Source organism: Dicentrarchus labrax, unplaced genomic scaffold (assembly GCF_905237075.1).
Source record: "Dicentrarchus labrax unplaced genomic scaffold, dlabrax2021, whole genome shotgun sequence".
Lineage (NCBI taxonomy): Eukaryota > Metazoa > Chordata > Actinopteri > Moronidae > Dicentrarchus > Dicentrarchus labrax.
Window position 1 is genome coordinate 10,595,980 of NW_026136714.1, and position 20,372 is coordinate 10,616,351.

Here is a 20,372-nt window from a genome sequence, read left to right on the forward strand (position 1 = left end):
GTTTCCGGTTTCCTCTCCTGGCCTCTTGTGATTGGTCTATCAGCCTATGACGAGCACAGAACGGAGGCTCTGATTGGTCAACAGCTGGAAAAACAGGTAGCGGAAACACGACGAGCTTGCAGTATACTGTCCCTGTACTCATTGGTAAGTTCGGTTAAATTAATGTTTATGTACGAATAAAGTGGTACATCGTCGCTGAACACAAAGTTTGTGTTATAATTATATTTGCATTGTTGATTGACGGCGTGGAAAGCTCAGTAGCGTCGGTGTTATAGTGGAGAGAGAGAGAGAGAGCACCAGAGGGAGATAGGACGTGCACTTTGCTCGTAATAAAACGTAAAGACGTCTTATACCTGGGCTGGACGATGCTGCTATTTCCAAGAAAAAACACCCTGTTTTATTTCCCAGTGAAAAGTAAATGAAGCGACTCACCGCAGAAAGAGCAGAGAAAATGAGTTTCATTGAGTAGGCCACTGTGTTTGTGCGTCACAGTGTCCTATTATCAGTCTGATAGGAAATACATCATTAACACACTTCAGATTGATGGAGGAGAGGAGGCAGCTTTTAGAGGTTGACGGAGAGAAGGATGTAATTTAGTTCTTTTGGTTTTAATAATGGGGTTGGTCAGAGATGCTCCTGTGTGCAGGGCTTTTATGTTTGTGCTCTCTTTAGTACTTTTACAGTACCTACATGAGATGAGAGTGAAGTCAGACCCTAAAAAACACTGGAGAAGGCATGTAAGGTTTTTCTTTTAAAAAAAAAGAATTGTTCGTTATGTCTCTCTCATCTTGGTTATGTTTTGTTAATTGTGAATTACCTAATAAAGCAGGGACATCATCTTTAAAATGTCACTTCCCCTCGGAGATGTATGTAGGATATTGGTGTTTCAGTGTGAATAGGGCACAGACATTCACATCTGCCCCTGCACGCACGTACCCATGCATGCTCTTAGAAGCTGATCCTGAAGTCTGTAATGGATTTAGACTTCTTAAGGCAGGGGTCTCAAACTCAGATTGACTTGGAATCACTGCTGGTATTGTCATCTCATTGGAGGGGCCACTTCAGTGATCAATTACTACAAGAAATGTACAAAATAAATGCAAAAGAAAAATGCAAACAGCAGTTTCTACACATTTTCTTATCATCTTTGTTGTTTGCAGCCAAACAACATACAAAGGCCTTAAACTTGCTCTTCTTATCAACAGTTTCATGCATTTACATGAACCTTTGGAATGATTTTGCACTAAACTACCCTTTTAAATGTTATTTTTATATGAAGTGGATGTTTAAATGTATATGATACGAACGTAAAAAGTCTTGCAGCCCTGATTATTACATTTTTGACATAATGTCACAGGCTGGATGGATGGAGTGGATTTAGGGCTGGAAATGTTTGGTTTAAGGCGTATTTGCAAACTCACAAACATGAATGTGTATCTAAGAAAACATTAGTCATCTAGGGACTGCCGGGGAATGTGTTTGTTTGTATACATGCTCGTGTGCCTACCTGTTATACAAGTGTCCCGTCAGGTGTGTTTCCTCTGCATAAATTACAGCGTCCGTCATGGAGCCGCCTCTGTTTCCCCGTGAGTCTGGGCAGTTCATAGCAGAGCGGAGTCGCGATGTGTTTGTGGAGGAGGAGGGAGTGCAGAAGGTAGCAGAGATGCTCTACAGTCTCCGACACAGTGACGATCTGACCGCCAGTGGCTGGAAGAAGGCAAATCCGTTGGCTCCAGCGCCTACCTCTGACCAGGGGAGTCTGTCAACAGCTGGGACCACCCAGAGAACTAGAATATTTTTATAAATACACACATGTAGACAATCACACGGTACATAGAGCATGTTGTTCAGTGGCAACAGTAACACTGCATCAATGAGGTGATGACAGGTGATAATGATTCTATGGGCCAACTCTTCTCTTCATACAATCTTGAGTTAACAGTGAAACTTCAGATTGATTGAGTATTGTCTAATGTAGTCTGCTTTCTACATGCTTCAGATAGTTTGTAGATTATCACATAATCATTAGTAGTCAACTACTTTTGAGACGAACTTAATTCAGCCCGATAATTTGACTGAATTACTATGTAACTACTGTACTTAAGTACAAATTTGAGGCACTCGTACTTAACATTTTATGATACTTTATACCCATACTTTACTACATTTCAGATGGAAATATTGTACTTTTTACTCCACTACATTTATCTATCAGTACTAGTCACTTTGCTGATTAAGAGATGACATCAAAAAACATATGATACACCTATATGATACGATGCAGTACTGTTATGTGGTCTAAAATTGGATCCACAATGATGAAATACAATATTAAAATGCTTTCACATGTATTTGTTAGTGATATACTGAATAATAGAATATACTAGAATATTTTACACGCTTTTTATACTTTAAAGGACGCCATGTTTCTACAGTTGCCCACCCAAAAGGGACAAACCAAACACTGGCTCTAGATGGGGGTGTTCACAATATTTGCATGTTTCCTGGCCACCGTAGTTTCTCGTTCATGATTAAAAGGGGAGGGTGAAGCGACAGAGTTGCGATCTGCAACTACACCGCTAGATCCCACAAAATCTTACACACTGGACTTTTAAGTAAATAATCGGAATGTTTCTTCGACCACTGCATTTCAGTTTGGAAAATAACGTCATCACAGCTTAGACGTTAATTATAACTGGTTAAGACGTTTACTACAGACAAAGTATTTATTCAGGACAACATGGGGGGAATTGGACCATTTACCTTGAGCATCCTCTGTTTAGATCCCATGGTGGAAGACAGAAATGTACATCCCCAAATGTAGTTTTCACTGCTCAATTTAAGCATTTTGGTAGAACTCTCTTTTTTTCTGCTCTCTTGTTTTTCCACATAGCAGGCCCTGAACTGGGTGTTTGTGGTCGACACTATGAATTTCTCCTTTTGGCCAGAGGAAGAAACGCAACAGTGTGAGGTGACCTATAAAGGGACCACGTACACAGGCTATATGACCCTGTGTGCTGCCATCACCAGGGCCATGGAGGAAGGTGAGAGCATGTGTAGCACCAAATACACCAGAGTTTAGTTTATTGCTGGGTTAAAGGGGTGTTACAGCCATTTAATTAGTTCAAAAATAACATATTGTTTTGTTTAATAGTACATTGATTTAGCTTGCACTCAGCTCAGCTCCTCTCTCAGCTGTAAAGTTGAGTTGAAAACAGAAAACAAACCAGATTCTACCCAAAAAAAAGACAATCTGGGTGAAAGAAATGTCAGGATGAAGAAAAGGTAAGATGGTAATGTGTTAGATGACATTGTTGCCCTTTTTATAGATTTATCTTTTTTGTTAGCAGCTTCATCTCTGGAGAAAAAGACGTATATTCAAGCCCTATTTTATGTATCTTTTTGTTCTCCTTTTCTGTGTGCTTTTGTTGTGCACTCCTATTACCAATTATTGTGTATGTGCCCTTTACTTGAACTTGGACTGCTGGGAAATTGCTTGTAGCTCTGCATGCGCCTGTGAATCACTCATAATTAGCGTGAATGACTCCGGATATGAATCAATTATGTCTCATATGGAATAGTGCTCTCAATGTGTGGTCGCTGTGGCCTTTATAATTACAAGAGATTCTCTCAGAAAAGCACAGGTAGCTTTGCTCCAGAGTGTGAATCTCAAGGGTTGACAGCGTGAGATCAGAAAAAAATTGTGTCTTTTGAGCCTCTTGAGAGAACTGGCTACTGTGTAGTTATATTCCTGTTATTATACTACACTGTCATAATTTAGTTCCTTTGAGTGTCCTCTTTCTCTTTCTCTGTAGTATTTCCTGTCTAAAGATAACTCCTTCTAGCTGCTTCTCTTCTCCTCAGTGGTGGAATGTAACCAAGTGCATTTACTCAAGTACTGAACTTAGGTACAAATTTGAGGTACTTTACTTGAGCTTTACCATTTTATGCAAAGTTATAGTTAAAGTATAGTTCTACTTCACTACAGTAATAGACCTATAGTCTACCAAGTACTATAAAAAGCTTATAAAATTGTGTGCACATTAAGTATTTTACATTATTTTATATATATAAAATAGTATATAAGTAGTATAAAAAGTATGTAGTACATACAGAGTCTTATACAAGAACATTTTGCTGATATTGTTTACCTTTACTTAAAAAGTCCTTCAAGGATTTCAAGAGCTTTTCTTGTGATTGTTGTGACCTAAAATATCTGATTTCACAGCAGGTTTTCTAAGAAAATATTGTGCAATGTTTCTAGGTATTTTTTGCAATGAAACTGTGGAAGAAAGTGAAAATCCCAAAATAGTTTGCTTTCGAAGGTTTTGCATTTTCATTAGTTTACAATCACTTGAAATTGTTGTGTTTTCGCACCTTTAGAATTTTATCTCCTCTTCTATGGGGTCTGCCATGTTGAACCACCATCTTTCTACACTAGCCCAGAACTGACAAACCAAACACTGGCTGTAGATAGGGCCTTTAGACTTATTCAAATGGTTTCAATCTGCAACTTCACCGTTAGAGGCCACTGAATCCTACACACTGGCTACACAAAATTCTGCTTGTAAGGGGGTATTCTGAGACTTTTGGTATTTCTACTTTTACTGAATACTTCTTCTACCGCTGTCCACAGGTATACCCATCACTGATCCAAAGTACTTCTCTCAGATGAGCGTGGAGAAGTTGGCACACGTCCTTCGGTCAGACAATAAAACACCCATGCCCATGCTTCAGGAGCGCCACCAGGTCCCAACACTCTCATGTTAATGTCCCATATCTGTGGTACTAATCCACAAGTCAAACTTTACAAAACCATACTACTTGACTGCACATCCTTCACAGTACTTATATGTAACGGTGCTTTTTTAATTTAAAGACAAACAGATGTGGTGAGAAATACAAGATGTACCATCTCATCTCTCTAATCAATAAACTCAAGTCAATATAATACATGAGACACCAACCTTATATACCATGTTCCTTGACAGGTTATTTTATTCCTTTTTTACCACCTCTCTGCATTTATTTCCATATATACATTCATATACAAGACAAACTGATTTCAAAGCTCATATAATTATGATATCTATTAATGTTACATTACTGGCTGAACTCCATTCCCTTTATGATGAGTGTAAATTGAAAGTGTGCAGCTCTTAACCTCCTACTCATCATGAAAGTTAACTTTGAACACGTCACATACTGAATCTTCCTCACAAGGTGCTGACTGAAGGCGGCCGTGTGTTGCTGGAACACGGCGGAAGCTTCCGGAGTTTTATCAGCCGAGCCGGGAACGACGCCCAGAAGATGGTGGAACTGATCGTAGAGAAGATCCCATCCTATAGGGACGAAGCTACATATGAGGTTAGAGTTATAGAGGGTTGAGACAGTTTGGACAATTGTGGATAAAATTTCAGGTCTTCCAGTAAAGTTTTCCCACAAAACATCCTTGAAATTCTATATTTTTACTGCTTGACAAGCTCATGGATTAATGATTTCACATTTTTTGTTGTTTAGGTTTTATTTTGTCACCTATCTCACATGATTAAAACATTTAACACATCTCAGATAGTAAAATTATGTAGTAATGGATAGGCCAAGTCAAGTTCATTTATATAGCACATTTAAGACAGTGTGAGTGCAATGTGCTTCACACACAGCAAAAAGATAAAATAAAACATGAATACATTATAAAGTTATTTATCCCCTGCCCACCCACATATGCTGAAAAAGTGTGTGTGTGTGTGAGAGAGAGAGAGAGATAGACAGGAAGACAACCACTGAGATGGAGGCATTAGCCAGGCATAGTCCCGAGAGATGGGTTTTAAGCTTACTTTAAAAATGACAGCACAGTTGTGGTATTAAGTATTAGGTGATTTATAAACCATGAACAGTATTTTGAAATCAATTCTGTATTTTATCTGAAAGCCAGTGAAGTGATATAGAGTAGCATGTTCAGTTTTTCTTGTCGCAGTGAGTGCACTCTCAGGCCAGAGCCGCCGTACTGTCTTTGGGAAGTCTGGCAAGAAGAGCATTACGGTAGTCTAGCTTAGAGGGGATAAATGCATGAACCAGTTTTTTAGCGTCTGACTGAGACAAGATGGATTTAACTTTGGAAATATTTTTTGGTGGCAACATGCTGTCCCAGTATAGTATGCTTGTAATGTCACCTGTGAGGCTGCGTTCCGAATCCAAGATAACACCTAGATTTCAGCGAAATCAGTTTGGGGTGGGTCTCCTGTTTCTGACCTCAACTGCCTACCACAAGGATCTTTGGTCTTTGTTTAATTATCTATTGTCTATTATATATTACTATGTAAGCCAATTGTAACTTCCACAATATTTGGGGAAATAAATGCTTTAATTTTATGGAGTCAAAGTCATTGCTTGCTCCAGTTTTTCTCCAAAACTCATTGTGTATACAGTGAATGTAATGTACAATTGTGTGAAGACTTTGAATTCATAATCTTGTAAAAATATATACAATGTATAAAACATAGGAAATGCATGTGATCTGAGATAAATGTATGCATTTGGAGAACTTAAGATAAACTGTGATGTGAGAGTTCCATCTTCTGGCCAAAGACAGCGCAGCAAGATTTCTAAGTCTTCATATTATACAGTCAGCGAAGGAGTAAATTACTCTTTATTATGTTATCTTAGTTCGATAAAATCTGTCTAGTAATAAATAACAAAGGCTTAAGAACAAATGATCAAACAGCACATAAAGATTGTAGAAATGCTCTCTGTTTCAGGGGAAGAGAATCTCGTTCTACAAGCGAGCCCAGATCCTGGTGGCAGATTTCTGGGGCATCATGGAGGCCAGAGGAGAGGAAGACATCATTGACATTGACTGGCTCACCATGTTCGCAGACTACAGGGTCCCTCAGGTTCTCGTATACTTCGGAGCACTACGATACTCTGGCGCACTGATGCAGGCCCTGAAGAACGGTGAGACAGGAGTGTATGTGCACGTGTTTCTCTGGTCATAAAGAAATCAAACATTTAAAAATAGAAAGCCATAATCGCTCTGCATGCTATGTGTTTGTATCTTATTTCTCTCAGGCGAGCTGCTGAGTTCAGGGGACAGACGAGAGGTTGAAATCCGAGGTTGTTCAATTTGGTCTGTGGAGCGGATCAAAGACCGTCTTTGCAAGCTGGTGCAGGAGAAAGATGGACAGACCTGCAACATCAACTCCGCAATCATCGACTTCTACCTGTGGCCTTACGCCAAGCAGCACCACAAAGAGATGGCCCACATTCCCATACACCACACCCGCTGTGTTTACTACTGACAAGTTAGCTGGCAGAATTACTTACAGTAGGCTGCACTTCTCAATGTGCAGCCTTGGCATGGGTGCCTTTCCCTGGGATAAAGCCAAGCGTGTCTCCGTGCCAGATATATGTACAAATGGGCTTCTCACTCGCTGCAATGGAAGCAAGTGTCAAGCTTAAATGTAGCTTGTTGGTGTATGTGGGAAGTAGCACTGTTGGCCATTTGCAGGCAATTAAAATGTTTACTGTTCATGTGGAACATTTTCCAAGAAACTTCTCACTGTAATGGATAGCAACTGATCACATACTGTATGTAAATGTACCATGATGAACACACCTGTGTCTCTGCAGAGATTTTAACTTGTAAAGTGACACTGATCAAACTGTGAAAATAAAACATTTTAATTAGATATAATATTTTTTAAGGATGTTGCAATAGATTAATTTCTGGGGATCATCACATCCACTTCTTACCTTAAAGCAGGATGTCTGCACTGCCTAAAGAAGTCTTCTCATTTCAGAAGAGATGTATTATAATCATAGTGATGAATCTAGTATAACTTACATTTGAATATAATGAATACAAGAGTTTTGAGTAACAAATGGGTTAGTTCAGTGTTAAATGGGACAAACAGCTGGAACGTGATCTGAAATAATTTGGAAAATCATTTATGTCATTTTGTTCACGTTAATTTAGAAAAATATTGTATTGCTGTGGGCATTTAGTATTTGCTTGGAGGAAGAAAAGGCAGGAGAAGGAGCAGCAGCCTGATGTAAAGATGTAACTTTTCTTGGGGATGAACTGGAATAAGACATGTTTAACTGATGATAAATTTTATACAATAAAGTAAGAGAGATATCTTTTAGGAAGATGTGTTGGGAGAGGTTTAAACTGGATATTGAATATTTCATATATATTTATATAGTAGGCCTATACAGTATATTTCTGCAAGGTAGAAAAAGAAACCTATTGGAGCCTCAAAATGTTAAATATCAAATACATCAGTCATAAAATAAATAATGTGTATAAATAGATTAAAATAATCAATAAATAATTAATTAAATTGTTAGAGCTTAGATCATTAATATAAGATAAAATGAGCCTTTATTAATCCCCAGAGGGGGAATTCTTGCGTAGCAGCAGGACAGAAATAAGTACACATAAATACTATATTCACTATACAAGTGACAATTAAACTCAAAATTACCAGGCATTTAATAACGCTGTATCTCAGCCAAAGCGACAGATTGGTGTGTTAGGTAGCAGAAAACTGTAGTAATATAAGAGTAATATGATACCATCTACTATCACATACACCAGAATAGTATATAATGAAGTACTTGTTTTCTGTATTAATATAGAAATATGATGTTGTACATTATTTAATAAAACAGTATAACATAATATAGTATGTGATATATGGGATATATATTTATAATACAGTATGAATATAATGTGGTATAATATATTATAAATACATTCACGTATTTGTTGTGCATGGAATATGAAATGCTTTTTCATTTTCATATGATCAGATATTTTATTGGAGCTGGAGGTGAGGAAGAAACAGCACACTCACAAGATGGCGCTGTTGCCTTCAGGTACCACTCGGTTCCGTCCTCCACGAAGCCTCTTGAACGCATCCCGCTTTCATCGACTGCAGCGGCACCACGGCGGCGGTTTCCCGGGCAACCGAGGATCGACAACAAACGGGAGCTGGGACCAAGACAACAACAAGACAGATGACAACGAGGATACTTAAACACACCAATATACGGCCAATATCCGACACAATGTAACGTTAAATCGTTTTGTTCATGTTTATTCATCTTCTAACAAGTTGAAGAGCTCAAAAAAAGATGTTTTACCAACTCCGCTGTGAGTTAATGGTATGAAAGTTACGTTAAGTCACGTACGAGTAAGTTAACGCTACATTAACGATAGTGCTTCTCCGTTACATTTCCGTCCGCCATGAGTGAGGAGTGTGTCCGGGTGGCGGTCCGTATCCGTCCCCTGCTTCGCAAAGAAGTCCTCCACAACCACCAGGTGTGTGTGCGGGTGGTGCCGGGCTCCGCGCAGGTGATGCTCGGCACAGACCGACTCTTCTCCTTCGACCACGCGTTTGGACAAACAGCCAACCAGGATGAGGTGTACGAGTCCTGCGTCCAGCCCCTGGTGGAGTCCCTGGTCGACGGCTACAATGCCACCGTCTTCTGTTATGGACAAACAGGGTCAGGGAAGACGTACACGCTCGGAGGAGGGGGGAACCTGGGTAAGTTGTACAGAGCACAGATGGTAGTTTTTATCCCCAAAATGAGGTTAGAAAGATCCAGACATGGATTGATTAGTTAGGAAGATTGGAAATCTTTGTCCAAGGGGTTTGTATACGGTGGGGTATATGTAATATTTGAGTGTTTTAAGATGGCACCCAGGATTTCAGCTGGTGGAGCTGTGGAGAGTGTGTAAATTGCATGATTTTTAGAGTTTTGTTCAAGTTCTTGTGTTAAAGCCATGGAAGCAAGCTTTCCTGACCAGTTATCTGCTCTTGTGCCATTGTTATACTAGACTTTTGACCTCAAAGGTCCCTTTTAATGCTTTACTCTCGGGTCTTTGCAACACTTGCTTTATAACTGTGTGTCTCCTTCCAAAACCTTCTCAGATGAAGAGGGAGGAATTATTGACCGTGTGGCCCAGGATGTGTTCTTTTTGCTGGGGGAGAAGAGGAAGAACAGTGATGGTGTGGAAGCCACTGTGCGGGTCTCGTATATGGAGCTGTACAGGGAGGAACTGCGAGACCTTCTGGAGCTGCACACCATCCACAAAGAGCTTCATATCAGAGAGGATGAGAGGGGAAACACAGGTTATTAAAAAGTCTTTTTGACTGGTAGTTTGTTATTAGTTTTGACTCATTTTAACTTTTTAAGATGTTATCACCCTCAGTCCTGTGTGGATTTTGTCCTTATAAACAGCTGGAGTTTGGATATATTTTATCCAATCTCCAGCTGTTTATTTACCCCAATCCTATTTAAGGACAAGCCCACATTCATTGCGTCACAAAGTTGTCCATTCATGTGCTCCAGTGAATCAGTACTGCACTTCCAAAAAGTCGGTTAACTTGCAAGAGACAGTTTAAAAAGTTAATTGATACAACCAAAGTCAACATATTGTGGCTTTTTAGCCATTCAACCAGATGCAAATTCAACAGATGCACTGTAGATTTTTTCCTGGGTGTATTTGTGTATGTTTATGTGTATATAAATTACTATATATATTGTTTTTTTATTTTATTTTATGTTATTCTATGAATTTGATAATCTTTTTCTATGTGTGTAACATGAAGGAACTACAAACTTTAATTTCATTATACAGCCTTGTGTTGTATAATGATGAATGGATTTCTTGATTGATTCCTGACACACTGGATCCTACATTTCCCATTGAATTAGACCCTCCTCACTTTGTTGATGCACACAGCTGTCAAACTCCATGCCCCCATTTTATAACTTAGGCTTTTTGTTCTAGATGTTTAGTCTGCAAATCCAAGAGATAACACTTGTGACATCGCTGAAATTGCAGAAGACATAATATGTATCAGTCAAAATAGTATTTATGATTAGTAAAATGATCTTAATGTGTCAAATTTGTGGCTCTTCTGTTACCTGAGGGCCAGACATTATTACAGAGAGGATGAGGAAGTCATAGTAATGCAGTGAGATTTGACGCTATGTTGCACATTGGATTACTGCCCACTGTGGAAAATACTATTACAACTAAAAGTGTTTCATCAAAAAAGGTAATTGTGTGGTCTTTTTTTCTTTCAGTGGTGGTTGGAGCCAAAGAGATGGTTGTCACCTCCGCAGAGGAGCTACTTAGTGTTTTAGAGATGGGCAATGCCCTGCGCCACACTGGCACCACAGGGATGAACGAGCACTCCAGTCGCTCTCACGCCATCCTCACCCTTCAGCTTACTCAGTGTTGCCACAACAACAAGTCCTCCTTAAAAGCGGTCCGATCCTCTAAACTCTGTCTGGTTGACCTAGCCGGCTCGGAGCGTGCTGGAAAAACAGGGAACACTGGAGCACGGCTCAAAGAGTCTGTTCATATCAACACGGGCCTGCTCGCACTGGGAAACGTCATCCGTGCCCTCTCTGACCCTGGACGAAATCGCCGTGGTAACAGCTGCAACAGTGCACATATACCGTACCGTGATGCCAAGATTACCCGTCTCCTCCGTGATTCACTGGGAGGCACCGCCCATACGCTGATGGTGGCATGTGTAAGCCCATCCCACCACAGTGTAGCTGAGACTCTGAGTGTCCTACAGTTCGCATCCAAGGCTCGACACATTCGTAACCGTCCCGGAGCAGTATCTGCTCACCCAGACGTTAAATCGTCTCCCACAACCTGGGACCCTGGTGAGGCTCGACTGGGCGAGCTTCAGTATGAAGTGCAGACACTGAGAGAGCTACTGAAAGAGAAGGAGAGAGAGGTGGGGATGGAAAGGGAGAGGACAGGTGGAAGACTTGGAGAGGGGGACCACCTCAAACAGTCCAGTCAGATGAGGATATCTGATCCATATAAGAGGGTGAACCAAGAGGAGCCAACAACGTACCGCCTTCTGGCACAGGAAGCTGCAGCCCTTCTTGCAGATATCCCTGGACCCACTCCAAGTCTTTCTTTTGGGCAGAGACTGCAGGATTGGCAGGAGAGACTGACAGCCCTCAATCACACACATCAAGCTGATGATAAGGAGTGTTCAGAGGTGAATGGAGACCAACCCCACCTTATATTAAAGCTCAGGGAGGAACTCAACAAATGCAAGGTAATGATAAAACATGAAAAAGAAACATCACATCAGCAATAAAAATGTTTTATCCGACAGTTGATGGGAACTGGTCCATCATCTAAGACATTCACAGAATACATACAGGGAATGGATATCCCTTTTTAGCTGCTGTATGTTTTCTCTTTTTCGGAGATGTCGGTGATGATCCCTATTTTTATCCATTAGGATCATGTAACACTGTCCACTGTGATATCCGTTATTACCAGAGGAGATCATACTGTCAAAAGCCTTAGTCACACTGGAGGAAGTTAGTTACATGGACAATTAAGTTATTTTTACTTACTAAAAAATAAAAAGGAGGGCTGCTGAACTGAATCATAAGATATCCACAAGTCAAGGTAAAGGAATCTCTCAATGTGTCTCTCAGGAAGCTCTCACCATAGAGGAACAGCTACTGGAGCAGAAGGATGCAGAGCTGAGACAGGTCCAAAAAGAAGTAGAGAAACTTCTTCAAGGGAGCGAAACCCATCTTCGGGCCTTAGAGGAAGAAAAGGAACGTACTCGTATACAGGTGAGGAGAAGTGTCCAGCTCTATAACAGTAGAAAGGGATACTGACACCTTCAGCATTGTATCTGCAAATAAAAACTGAATCTTTTCAGACAGAACAACTTGTGGACCAGCAGATGCTCATTAATCGTCTTCGCAGCGACCTCTTGACCTTCAGGGGTACAACATCAAGAGCAACAGTGGAAGCTGGGGCTTCTGGGAACTCAGGCAAGAGACCCCACAGTGTCCCTCTGATCAGACACAGCTGTGGACCACTGCCACCCAGGAGGGTAGGTAGCTGCACTGTGTTGTTCTGTCTGTGTGTAATTGTTGTGACTTTAATTCTTGTTAAGTTCTAAAAGATGTTGCTGCATACATTCATACGTGCATGCAAGCACTCACTTCATGGCTGTGCATATTTCTGTCCTTACACATGTGTTGTTGGTAGATTCACTCCAGTCCCCCAGCCTATTCACTGGAAAGGGTGATAGCAGCCTTTAAGATGCGCGGTCACCTCCTGCTGGCTGAAATTGAGGAAAAGGATGAGGTGTACTGTCCGTTCATGAAACAACAGGCAGAGAGCAAAGACAGGCATCAAAAGAAGAAGGAGGAGGAGGAAGAGGAGGATGAGGACATCTTTGTGGGCAGAATGGGATTTAGGTGAGAGCCTGTATAATGTAAGCCTACTGATTCTTTGTCAAGCCATTGGTAATTCACTACATTTATTACAGTATCAACCAATAGCCTGTGAGTCACTAAGTTCTTGTTTTTATGTGGCAACTAAGAAGCCAATAATTTGGTTATTAAATGAAATGTAAACTAAAGTGTGAAGGATTAGCTTTGTGTCAGTAAAGTAGCATTTTCTTCAGGTGCTAACATTTATTCCTCACCTGCTGCCGCTTTGTATAGCAGTGGCCCTCCATGCACCAACATGGGAAGTGAGGCACAGTAGGGGGTTTGTCATTTGCAATCCAGTGACACATTACAATTATTGTGTCAAGGATGACTGCATTTTCTGCTGTCAGCCACCTGCCTATTCAGATGTGGTCCACACAGTGACTTTAGTTGGTGCATCCAAGTTTCCTTCATCAAACACACCCTGAATGCTTTTAATTTTTACCTTTTTTATGCAATTTTCAACTAGTAGAAAGGAAAAATACTCTTTATTGTGGTATGGTTCCACCTGCAGTCTCTAACTTAAGTCTGGCATTTACTTACAATGCATTACACATGGCATATACAGTCTATTTAATTAATTACATTTTGGGCAACCAGCACCAAGTGGTTGCAAAGTACTGTCTCAAAATAACATCACCAATAGCTTTACCCTTCTGCACCTCAATCTAGTCAAAAATAACTTCCCACAACCTCCTTATTTCTGCAGTGCAAATTTTGGAGTGTATAAAAAGGTGCTTTGTGCACATCTGGCAGGCAGCGAACATACCGCTTTTAAAGACGTTGGGAGCAGCTAATGTGATTGGCCATTAACAATGCCAGCCTACATTGTTAATGTACAGTTTCCAAGTGTATTGCAAGGCATGCCATGCGCCACAGAAATACAAACACACCAATAATCTTTCCTTCAGAAAATCCTACAGCAGTGAATTAATCTGAAATGATGTGCCTAATCAAATACTGTGACGTTACTCCAGACATTCTTTAAACCGAACATGGACCAGCCAGCAGAAGAAATCAGCTTTGAAAGACAAAAACACTGGACTAGACCAAACATCTAATGGAAACCAATTAGTACAGCAGCCTCAGCGAGCCACAGGTATACTATTGTCCTTTTTGCTTTCCTGTTTCAGATCTCTCATATTCCAAGTAGTTATTTTATATCTAAGAAGTTGTTTCTTTTTCATATTGTCAGCTGTCAGATTGTTGCTATTTCTTCCAGGGACCAAGGAAAACCACGGCAATCAGAGCCATTTGAGGAAGGCGAGATTAAGAGCCAGTGTCACTCAGAGAAGGATCCAAGATCTGTCAGTCAACATGCGCATGAAAGAGGAGCTCCTCAAAGAGCTGGAAAAAACTGGTGTGTTTATATAATAACTTGTGTATTCCTGTAGGTTTGTCGTGTTTACTTAACATGTTATAGCGAGTGAAGAACAGTGGAAATCTTTGGCTGATTTGTTTTTTGTTTCAGTGAGTGTGTGGAATTCTGTGTCAGCCAAGGTCGGTAGAAACATTCCTGCAGCTTCTAGAGGCTTCTGTTAAGTGGATTTGTGAATCCAAGGAACAGTAGCACAGAGAAAGACAATGTGTTAGTTTGATGATATAGTAGCAACACGTACACATGACCAGCCGATAGTGATAATGGGGTACAGAAGAAAGCACATAAAAATCAAGGCTTTTCAGGTTTGGAAATGTTGCTGTTGCAGTTTGAGGCCTCCCTCTGAACCAAGGTCTAAGTGAAGGACCAAAAAGGGAGAAAATTCAGATCTGAAGTCCCTTTAAAACCTGTTTTGATTATAATCCTGTACTGTTTACCACAGACTGACTAATTCTTATTTACCTTTGATCGCCTGGGCTTTTATACTGAAGCTCCAGGCAACAACCATAATTACCATTACCATCATAGTAGTATCAAACATCTGAATGTGTGTTTTTGTCTGACAGACAAGCAGTCTCAAGCAGTGGACAGACATGGCAGGCACAGTGCTGATGGCAGAGCAGCCGACGTGTTGGCAAGACTTTCCATGCAGAGCCAGCAGGTCCGAGCGGAGGTGTACCGCAGCCTGCAGCACATGAGACTGCAGAGAGCACAGCTTCAGACCAGCCTCAGGCAGCAGAGAGAGACCAGTGACAATAACAGAGGACTTAACCAGAATGGGGTTAGTTGTACAGATTTTTAAAACCAAGTACCAGCAAACATGTCTGAAAAGGGATAGAAATAGAAAGAAGAGAAAACATTAAACTTCAGTTTAGTCTTGTGCAAACCTGTATGTCAGCTTTGTTGATACAAACATTTAAAATAATTTTTTTGATTGATGAGCAAATTTACAAGAGAAACAAATGGTAACACTGTTGTATTTGTGATCACTTTGATAGATATTTGATATTTCAGATATCCCACAACCAGTTAAGCTAGTAAACTTTGTGGAGAAGCAATGTATCCACAAAGTGTAAAAGAACAGTTAAAAAATAACTTAAATTTCATTCTTAATTGATATTTAAGTTTGACATTTAAATATAAATCTGGTTTTAGCATTTTAATATCAGTGTGACTAAACTATTATTAACCCTGATCTAGGTGGAAGGGACCATGAGTATGTATATCATCCACACAACTCAGTTGAGAGACTCATTAATGACCGGTTGAGTAAACATGATTTGTGTTTTTTTGTTTATAGGAGAAAAGGGCAGGAGACATGACTGTGTGCAAAAGCAATTTCAAGAAAGAGTCAAAAGAAAAGGTAAAACATTATTGTTCAATATAGAAGCAGTATACATTCTTCAGTTTTTGCTTTTTCTCCCCCAACAATCCTTTTTTCCCCTCCTCACCCTACTTGCTCCTCCTTGTCCCCCCTGCAGCTGTGTGACAGAAGTTGGCTGGAGGAGGAGGAGGAGCAAGTGCTCCAGAAGAGAGCAGAGCTGCAGGACCTGGAGGAGGAGCTGACGAGGAGGGAGGAGGTGCTCCTGCACAGAGAGGCCTGTCTGCAACAGAAAAACAAACTGGAGATCAAGATGCTCCGCTCCAGTCAGGTCAGCCTGTATATGTGTGAACATACACTCGATGCCCTTTGTGATATGGTGTTCAATTTAATTTTGGCATCACATATTATTGAAGCTTTTTATCAATCACTTTTCAGGCTTTAAGTCAGGACCTGCTGCATGTGTCGGTGCAGTTGGAGTCCCTGGAGGAGCAGCTGCAGAGCAGCAGTGTGAAGCAGGCTGGAGGAGTCACCATAGAAGAACTGGAGAAGGAAAGAGACACACTTAAAAAGAGGAGAGACATTCTTGACGCCCAGCTGAAGGACAACCGAGTGCTCACTGTGGAGGTCAGAAAAAAGAGAACATTGTATATGTGTATGATGCACAGGCTTTGGTAAACTGTTCTAATATCAGACCCTATTTCATGATGCATGTTATTGTTCATCAGTGTGCATCTTTTTGTGTCTTCATGTAGGAGGAGCACTCCCTGCTCCAGCTGGAGGAAGCTATTGAAGCTCTGGATGCAGCTCTGGAGTTTAAAAACCACTCCATCCAGGATAAGCAGAAGAAGCTGTTGATCTCCTCTTCACGTCAGTCACAAAGCACTGAACCCGCCCACCTCTGTGATGTCATCAGGAAGCTGAAGGAGCTTTCACCACCTGAGGCTTCAGAGCTGCTCGTCAAATATTTCAACAAGGTAAGATCGAATGCATATGTGCAACATTTAGCTCTACATAGAAAGTCTACATGCTCTTCATTCTAGTTTCCTTACCAGTGCCTGAATTCTGTATATTTGTATTCACTTCCTTTACCGTTTTCCTTTTCCTTTCTCATTATTTCCTGTGTATAAGTAAATTCTATGTATGCATGAATGCTGATTTCTTCTCTTTTTGGAGATTTATGTTTCTCCTTGTCTCTTCCTCTGTTGTTTACCTTCCCTTGCTTCTCTCTCCAGGTGATGTGCTTCTGTGTGTCAGAAATGCAGCTGCCCTATTTTTGTAAAGCTAATTAAATTATACATCCAGCCTCTGTCTGCTCCCCTAATGCTCCCCACTGTGCTCTTTATTTTTCCAGCTGACACGTCTTACCGTTTATAATAACATTATAAACTATATCAACTTCTCTGCAGGAGGCCTTTAGCACCATGTTTATACTATTACACCATGATAAACTCCCTCCCACCTGTTTTGCGATGTCCTTGATTTTTCTCTGCAGGTGTGAGAGTAAACAAAGGTTCAGCCAATATCTTTGTAATTATATTGCATTATAATGTGTTTCTCTGCTATATTATCTGGCTCCCTCCCACCTTTATCAATCTGTCCAGGTTGTTCGTCTTCGGGAGGCGGAGCACCGTTGGCGTTTGCGTTGCGAAGAGCTGGAGCTGCAGGCTGGAGAGCAAGAGGTGGTGCTGAGGGAGCTGGAGGTCGCCATGCAGCGCCTGGCCCTGGATGCAGACCGCAGGCTCACCCAGCAGCACCGAGATCACCAGAGCAACATCCAGCTACTGCTGCAGAAACTTAAAGGTGAGGAAATTTGGTCAGAAGTATCTGTACAGAAATTGTTTGATGAATATTGTTGTTTATTTACTTCTCTTTACCATTTGTCTGTGTGTGTGTGTGTGTGTGTGTGTGTGTGTGTGTGTGTGTGTGTGTGTGTGTTTAGAGGGTGGTTCAGGAGAAGCACAGCAGGCTATCCAAGACAGACTGCAGCATCTGGAGAAAGAGCTGTTTTTCTACAAAAGCTCCAGCCGGGAGCTTAAAAAAAAACTCAAAGAGCGTCACAGTTACACCCTACACCCTGTCAATCAGCTTTCACACACACAGGAGGACAGACAAACACACAATATGCAGATACATGCGAGGACAAACAAACCCCAGATGTACACTGACGAGGTACAGAAAAAGACGCATATTGCAACAACATACACAAAGATACACACGGAGCAAACAGACAAAAAGACACACAATGATTCTCACTTAAGGAGACCATCCTCATCCTCTGACCTCCAAACATGCAATAAGATAAAAGTGCCCGAATACAACACACAGTCCCTCGGGGGGAGTGAACGAGGGGCTGGTCACTGTGGGGAGAGCTTAGAGATGACACCGGTCCGGTTGTGTCGCAAAGAGCTGAGACAGATCTCTCCAGGTAACCTGCAGGTCTGTGGCTCTGCCACAAGGAGGCTCCAGTCTGTAGTGAATACCAGCACAGAATCAATACTAGAGGACTCCATAGAAGTGCCCAGAAACACTGACAGATGATTTGTGGATCCATTCAGTGGCTTTACGTAGATCATAGAACCAACAAGTCACTCAGCAGCAGCAGTGTGTACTGCAGATTCTAGTTGCTAGTAAACAACGGAAAATGTGTGTCACTATTGACAAAAACTAATTTAATACAAAAGAATTGTTGTTCCTCTCATTGCAAGTATCTTGTGAAAATGTTCATATATTGTTTGTTGGATAATACTTAATTTAAGGACTTTGTGGTGCTTTGAGATCGGTAAGTACCCACAAGCTCATTCAATTATCACATAATCACAATACTGGCCTATATTTAATGTATGTCCATATTCACAATATACTAAAGAATGAGAAGAATGTGTGTTAAGCTGAACAGTTTTTGTTCTTAGTTTATTCTGAATTCACCTTTCACGCCTTCGATGTAACCACAGAATAGTGAAACCATGAAATGTGAATTTGAATGTGAATGTGAGGTTATACCCTGAGGAGAAGAAAGTGTCTTTTAGATAGACTGAAATGTGCGAAATGTTGAAATGTTTTGATAGTGAACCTGTTCAGTCTCTTGTCATATCACTGTCTTCCTATTTATCTGTTTTCCTTTGTGGTCACAGATTTCCCAGAACCTGGCTATGTTGTATGCTGTAGCGTTGTGGCCATTCGCTATAAGACGAAACACAAAGAAAGGCCAGTGTGTACTCCCAATAACTTGACAGTGTTTTTACACTGAAAAACAGAGTGAAACACACCCTTTTTAGATTTTTGTCTCAGCTCTTGCCACACCCAAATACAACACTGCACATTTCTTGTTTTCTTCCCCTAAGTTATTTGGGGATCTTAAGTTTCAAGCTCTTGTTTTAAAGTTTTAAAAACAATCTTTAAAATGTTTCTTTGACATAAATACATAAGGTACAACCGTATGTATATTGTGTGAGAATGAGGTATTTAATGTGATTCTCTTCCTTTTGCAAACACACACTAGTTTAAGAGATAAGGAGGTTATGCAAAACATGTTGATCAATCTGTTGTTAAATGGAATCAAATAGTTCCTTGGGAAGAAAAAGGCACTGTTCAGCACTTAAAGTGGTAGAATAGGTTTGTTTTCTGCACTAAAACAGTCATAGAAAGCTTGGTAGTGTTTTGTATGCATTTTATTTTTTGATACAAACTTTTTCTATTTCTCTGTGCACTATGTACCATTAATTAAATGTTGATTGCTGTGTAAGTTATTTTTTATATGGGTGACTCTTGACTCTACGGTCGAATGTGTTAAATTTACTAATATCCATAATTAACCCATGGACAGATTGGGGAGATTAAATCACTAGACCTACTTAAGTCTATTTAAATGAAATACACAACATCAATAAACTATTAAATATCAAGGGTTGAGATTGAATCCCCCCAAAAACATATTTAGGTTTTAGTTCAAAAGGCAGCATAGCAGCATATTAACTGTGGAAAGATTGTCTTTCATTGTCCCACTGTCCAAGTATACTTCTGCTTTGTGCTGCCTCTCTCTGAAGTCCACACTTGAATACTGGGTCATACTTTTATATACCGTTATAAGACTTATATATTTGATTCTGAATTTCTTTCACTTAGAAAATTAGAAATATGATTTAACATTCACAGGTTTAGTTTTCTGCTGTTATTGTTATTGAGCAACTTCATTTAAGACAATGGGAGACCTAAACGTCGTACTAATTTTGAAAAAGTGATGTATCGTGTTCAAAATCAATAAAGATATGTGCTACAAAAAAGAATATGTAATAATAGTAATAATATAATATTTAATATCATTTTTAACACAGAATTGTGGGGCCCTTGGCATAGTTGTTATATCAACCTTGATAATGGCCAGTA

General features: G+C 40.3%; 2 protein-coding genes across 4 annotated transcripts; both read left to right on the top strand.

The window, feature by feature from the left end:
- Positions 1–60: 60 nt before the first annotated feature.
- qng1 (Q-nucleotide N-glycosylase 1) lies at positions 61–7,693 on the top strand. Of its 3 annotated transcripts, XM_051421652.1 has the most exons (7): positions 61–144; positions 1,557–1,750; positions 2,894–3,044; positions 4,637–4,749; positions 5,224–5,367; positions 6,741–6,954; positions 7,069–7,693. In XM_051421652.1, exons 2-7 carry the CDS (start codon positions 1,565–1,567, stop codon positions 7,296–7,298), a joined length of 1,038 nt encoding a protein of 345 aa, XP_051277612.1. In that variant the 5' UTR covers positions 61–144; positions 1,557–1,564; the 3' UTR covers positions 7,299–7,693. The 3 variants fall into 3 exon arrangements, with proteins under 3 accessions (XP_051277612.1, XP_051277611.1, XP_051277613.1); XM_051421651.1 differs by lacking the exon at positions 61–144 and having other exon boundaries at positions 1,539–1,750; XM_051421653.1 differs by lacking the exon at positions 61–144 and having other exon boundaries at positions 1,540–1,750; positions 6,759–6,954.
- A 1,285-nt stretch (positions 7,694–8,978) lies between these two features.
- Positions 8,979–19,735, top strand: LOC127375579 (kinesin-like protein KIF27). Its single transcript, XM_051421596.1, has 15 exons — positions 8,979–9,551; positions 9,939–10,139; positions 11,101–12,101; positions 12,493–12,636; positions 12,726–12,902; positions 13,061–13,272; positions 14,265–14,386; positions 14,510–14,647; positions 15,232–15,446; positions 15,966–16,028; positions 16,147–16,317; positions 16,425–16,613; positions 16,742–16,963; positions 17,591–17,789; positions 17,929–19,735. The coding sequence occupies exons 1-15, from the start codon at positions 9,251–9,253 to the stop codon at positions 18,525–18,527; spliced, it is 3,954 nt and encodes a 1,317-aa protein (XP_051277556.1). The 5' UTR covers positions 8,979–9,250; the 3' UTR covers positions 18,528–19,735.
- Positions 19,736–20,372: the final 637 nt, after the last annotated feature.

Bases quoted from the DNA above. Each gene is read 5' to 3' on its own strand.
- qng1 (XM_051421652.1), top strand. From the start codon at position 1,565: ATGGAGCCGCCTCTGTTTCCCCGTGAGTCTGGGCAGTTCATAGCAGAG. The intron at 4,750-5,223 runs GTCCCAACACTC...CTTCCTCACAAG, and splicing joins TGCTTCAGGAGCGCCACCAG to GTGCTGACTGAAGGCGGCCG. The intron at 5,368-6,740 runs GTTAGAGTTATA...TAAAGATTGTAG, and splicing joins GGGACGAAGCTACATATGAG to AAATGCTCTCTGTTTCAGGG.
- LOC127375579 (XM_051421596.1), top strand. From the start codon at position 9,251: ATGAGTGAGGAGTGTGTCCGGGTGGCGGTCCGTATCCGTCCCCTGCTT. The intron at 16,029-16,146 runs GTAAAACATTAT...TCCCCCCTGCAG, and splicing joins AGAAAGAGTCAAAAGAAAAG to CTGTGTGACAGAAGTTGGCT. The intron at 16,964-17,590 runs GTAAGATCGAAT...CAATCTGTCCAG, and splicing joins TCGTCAAATATTTCAACAAG to GTTGTTCGTCTTCGGGAGGC.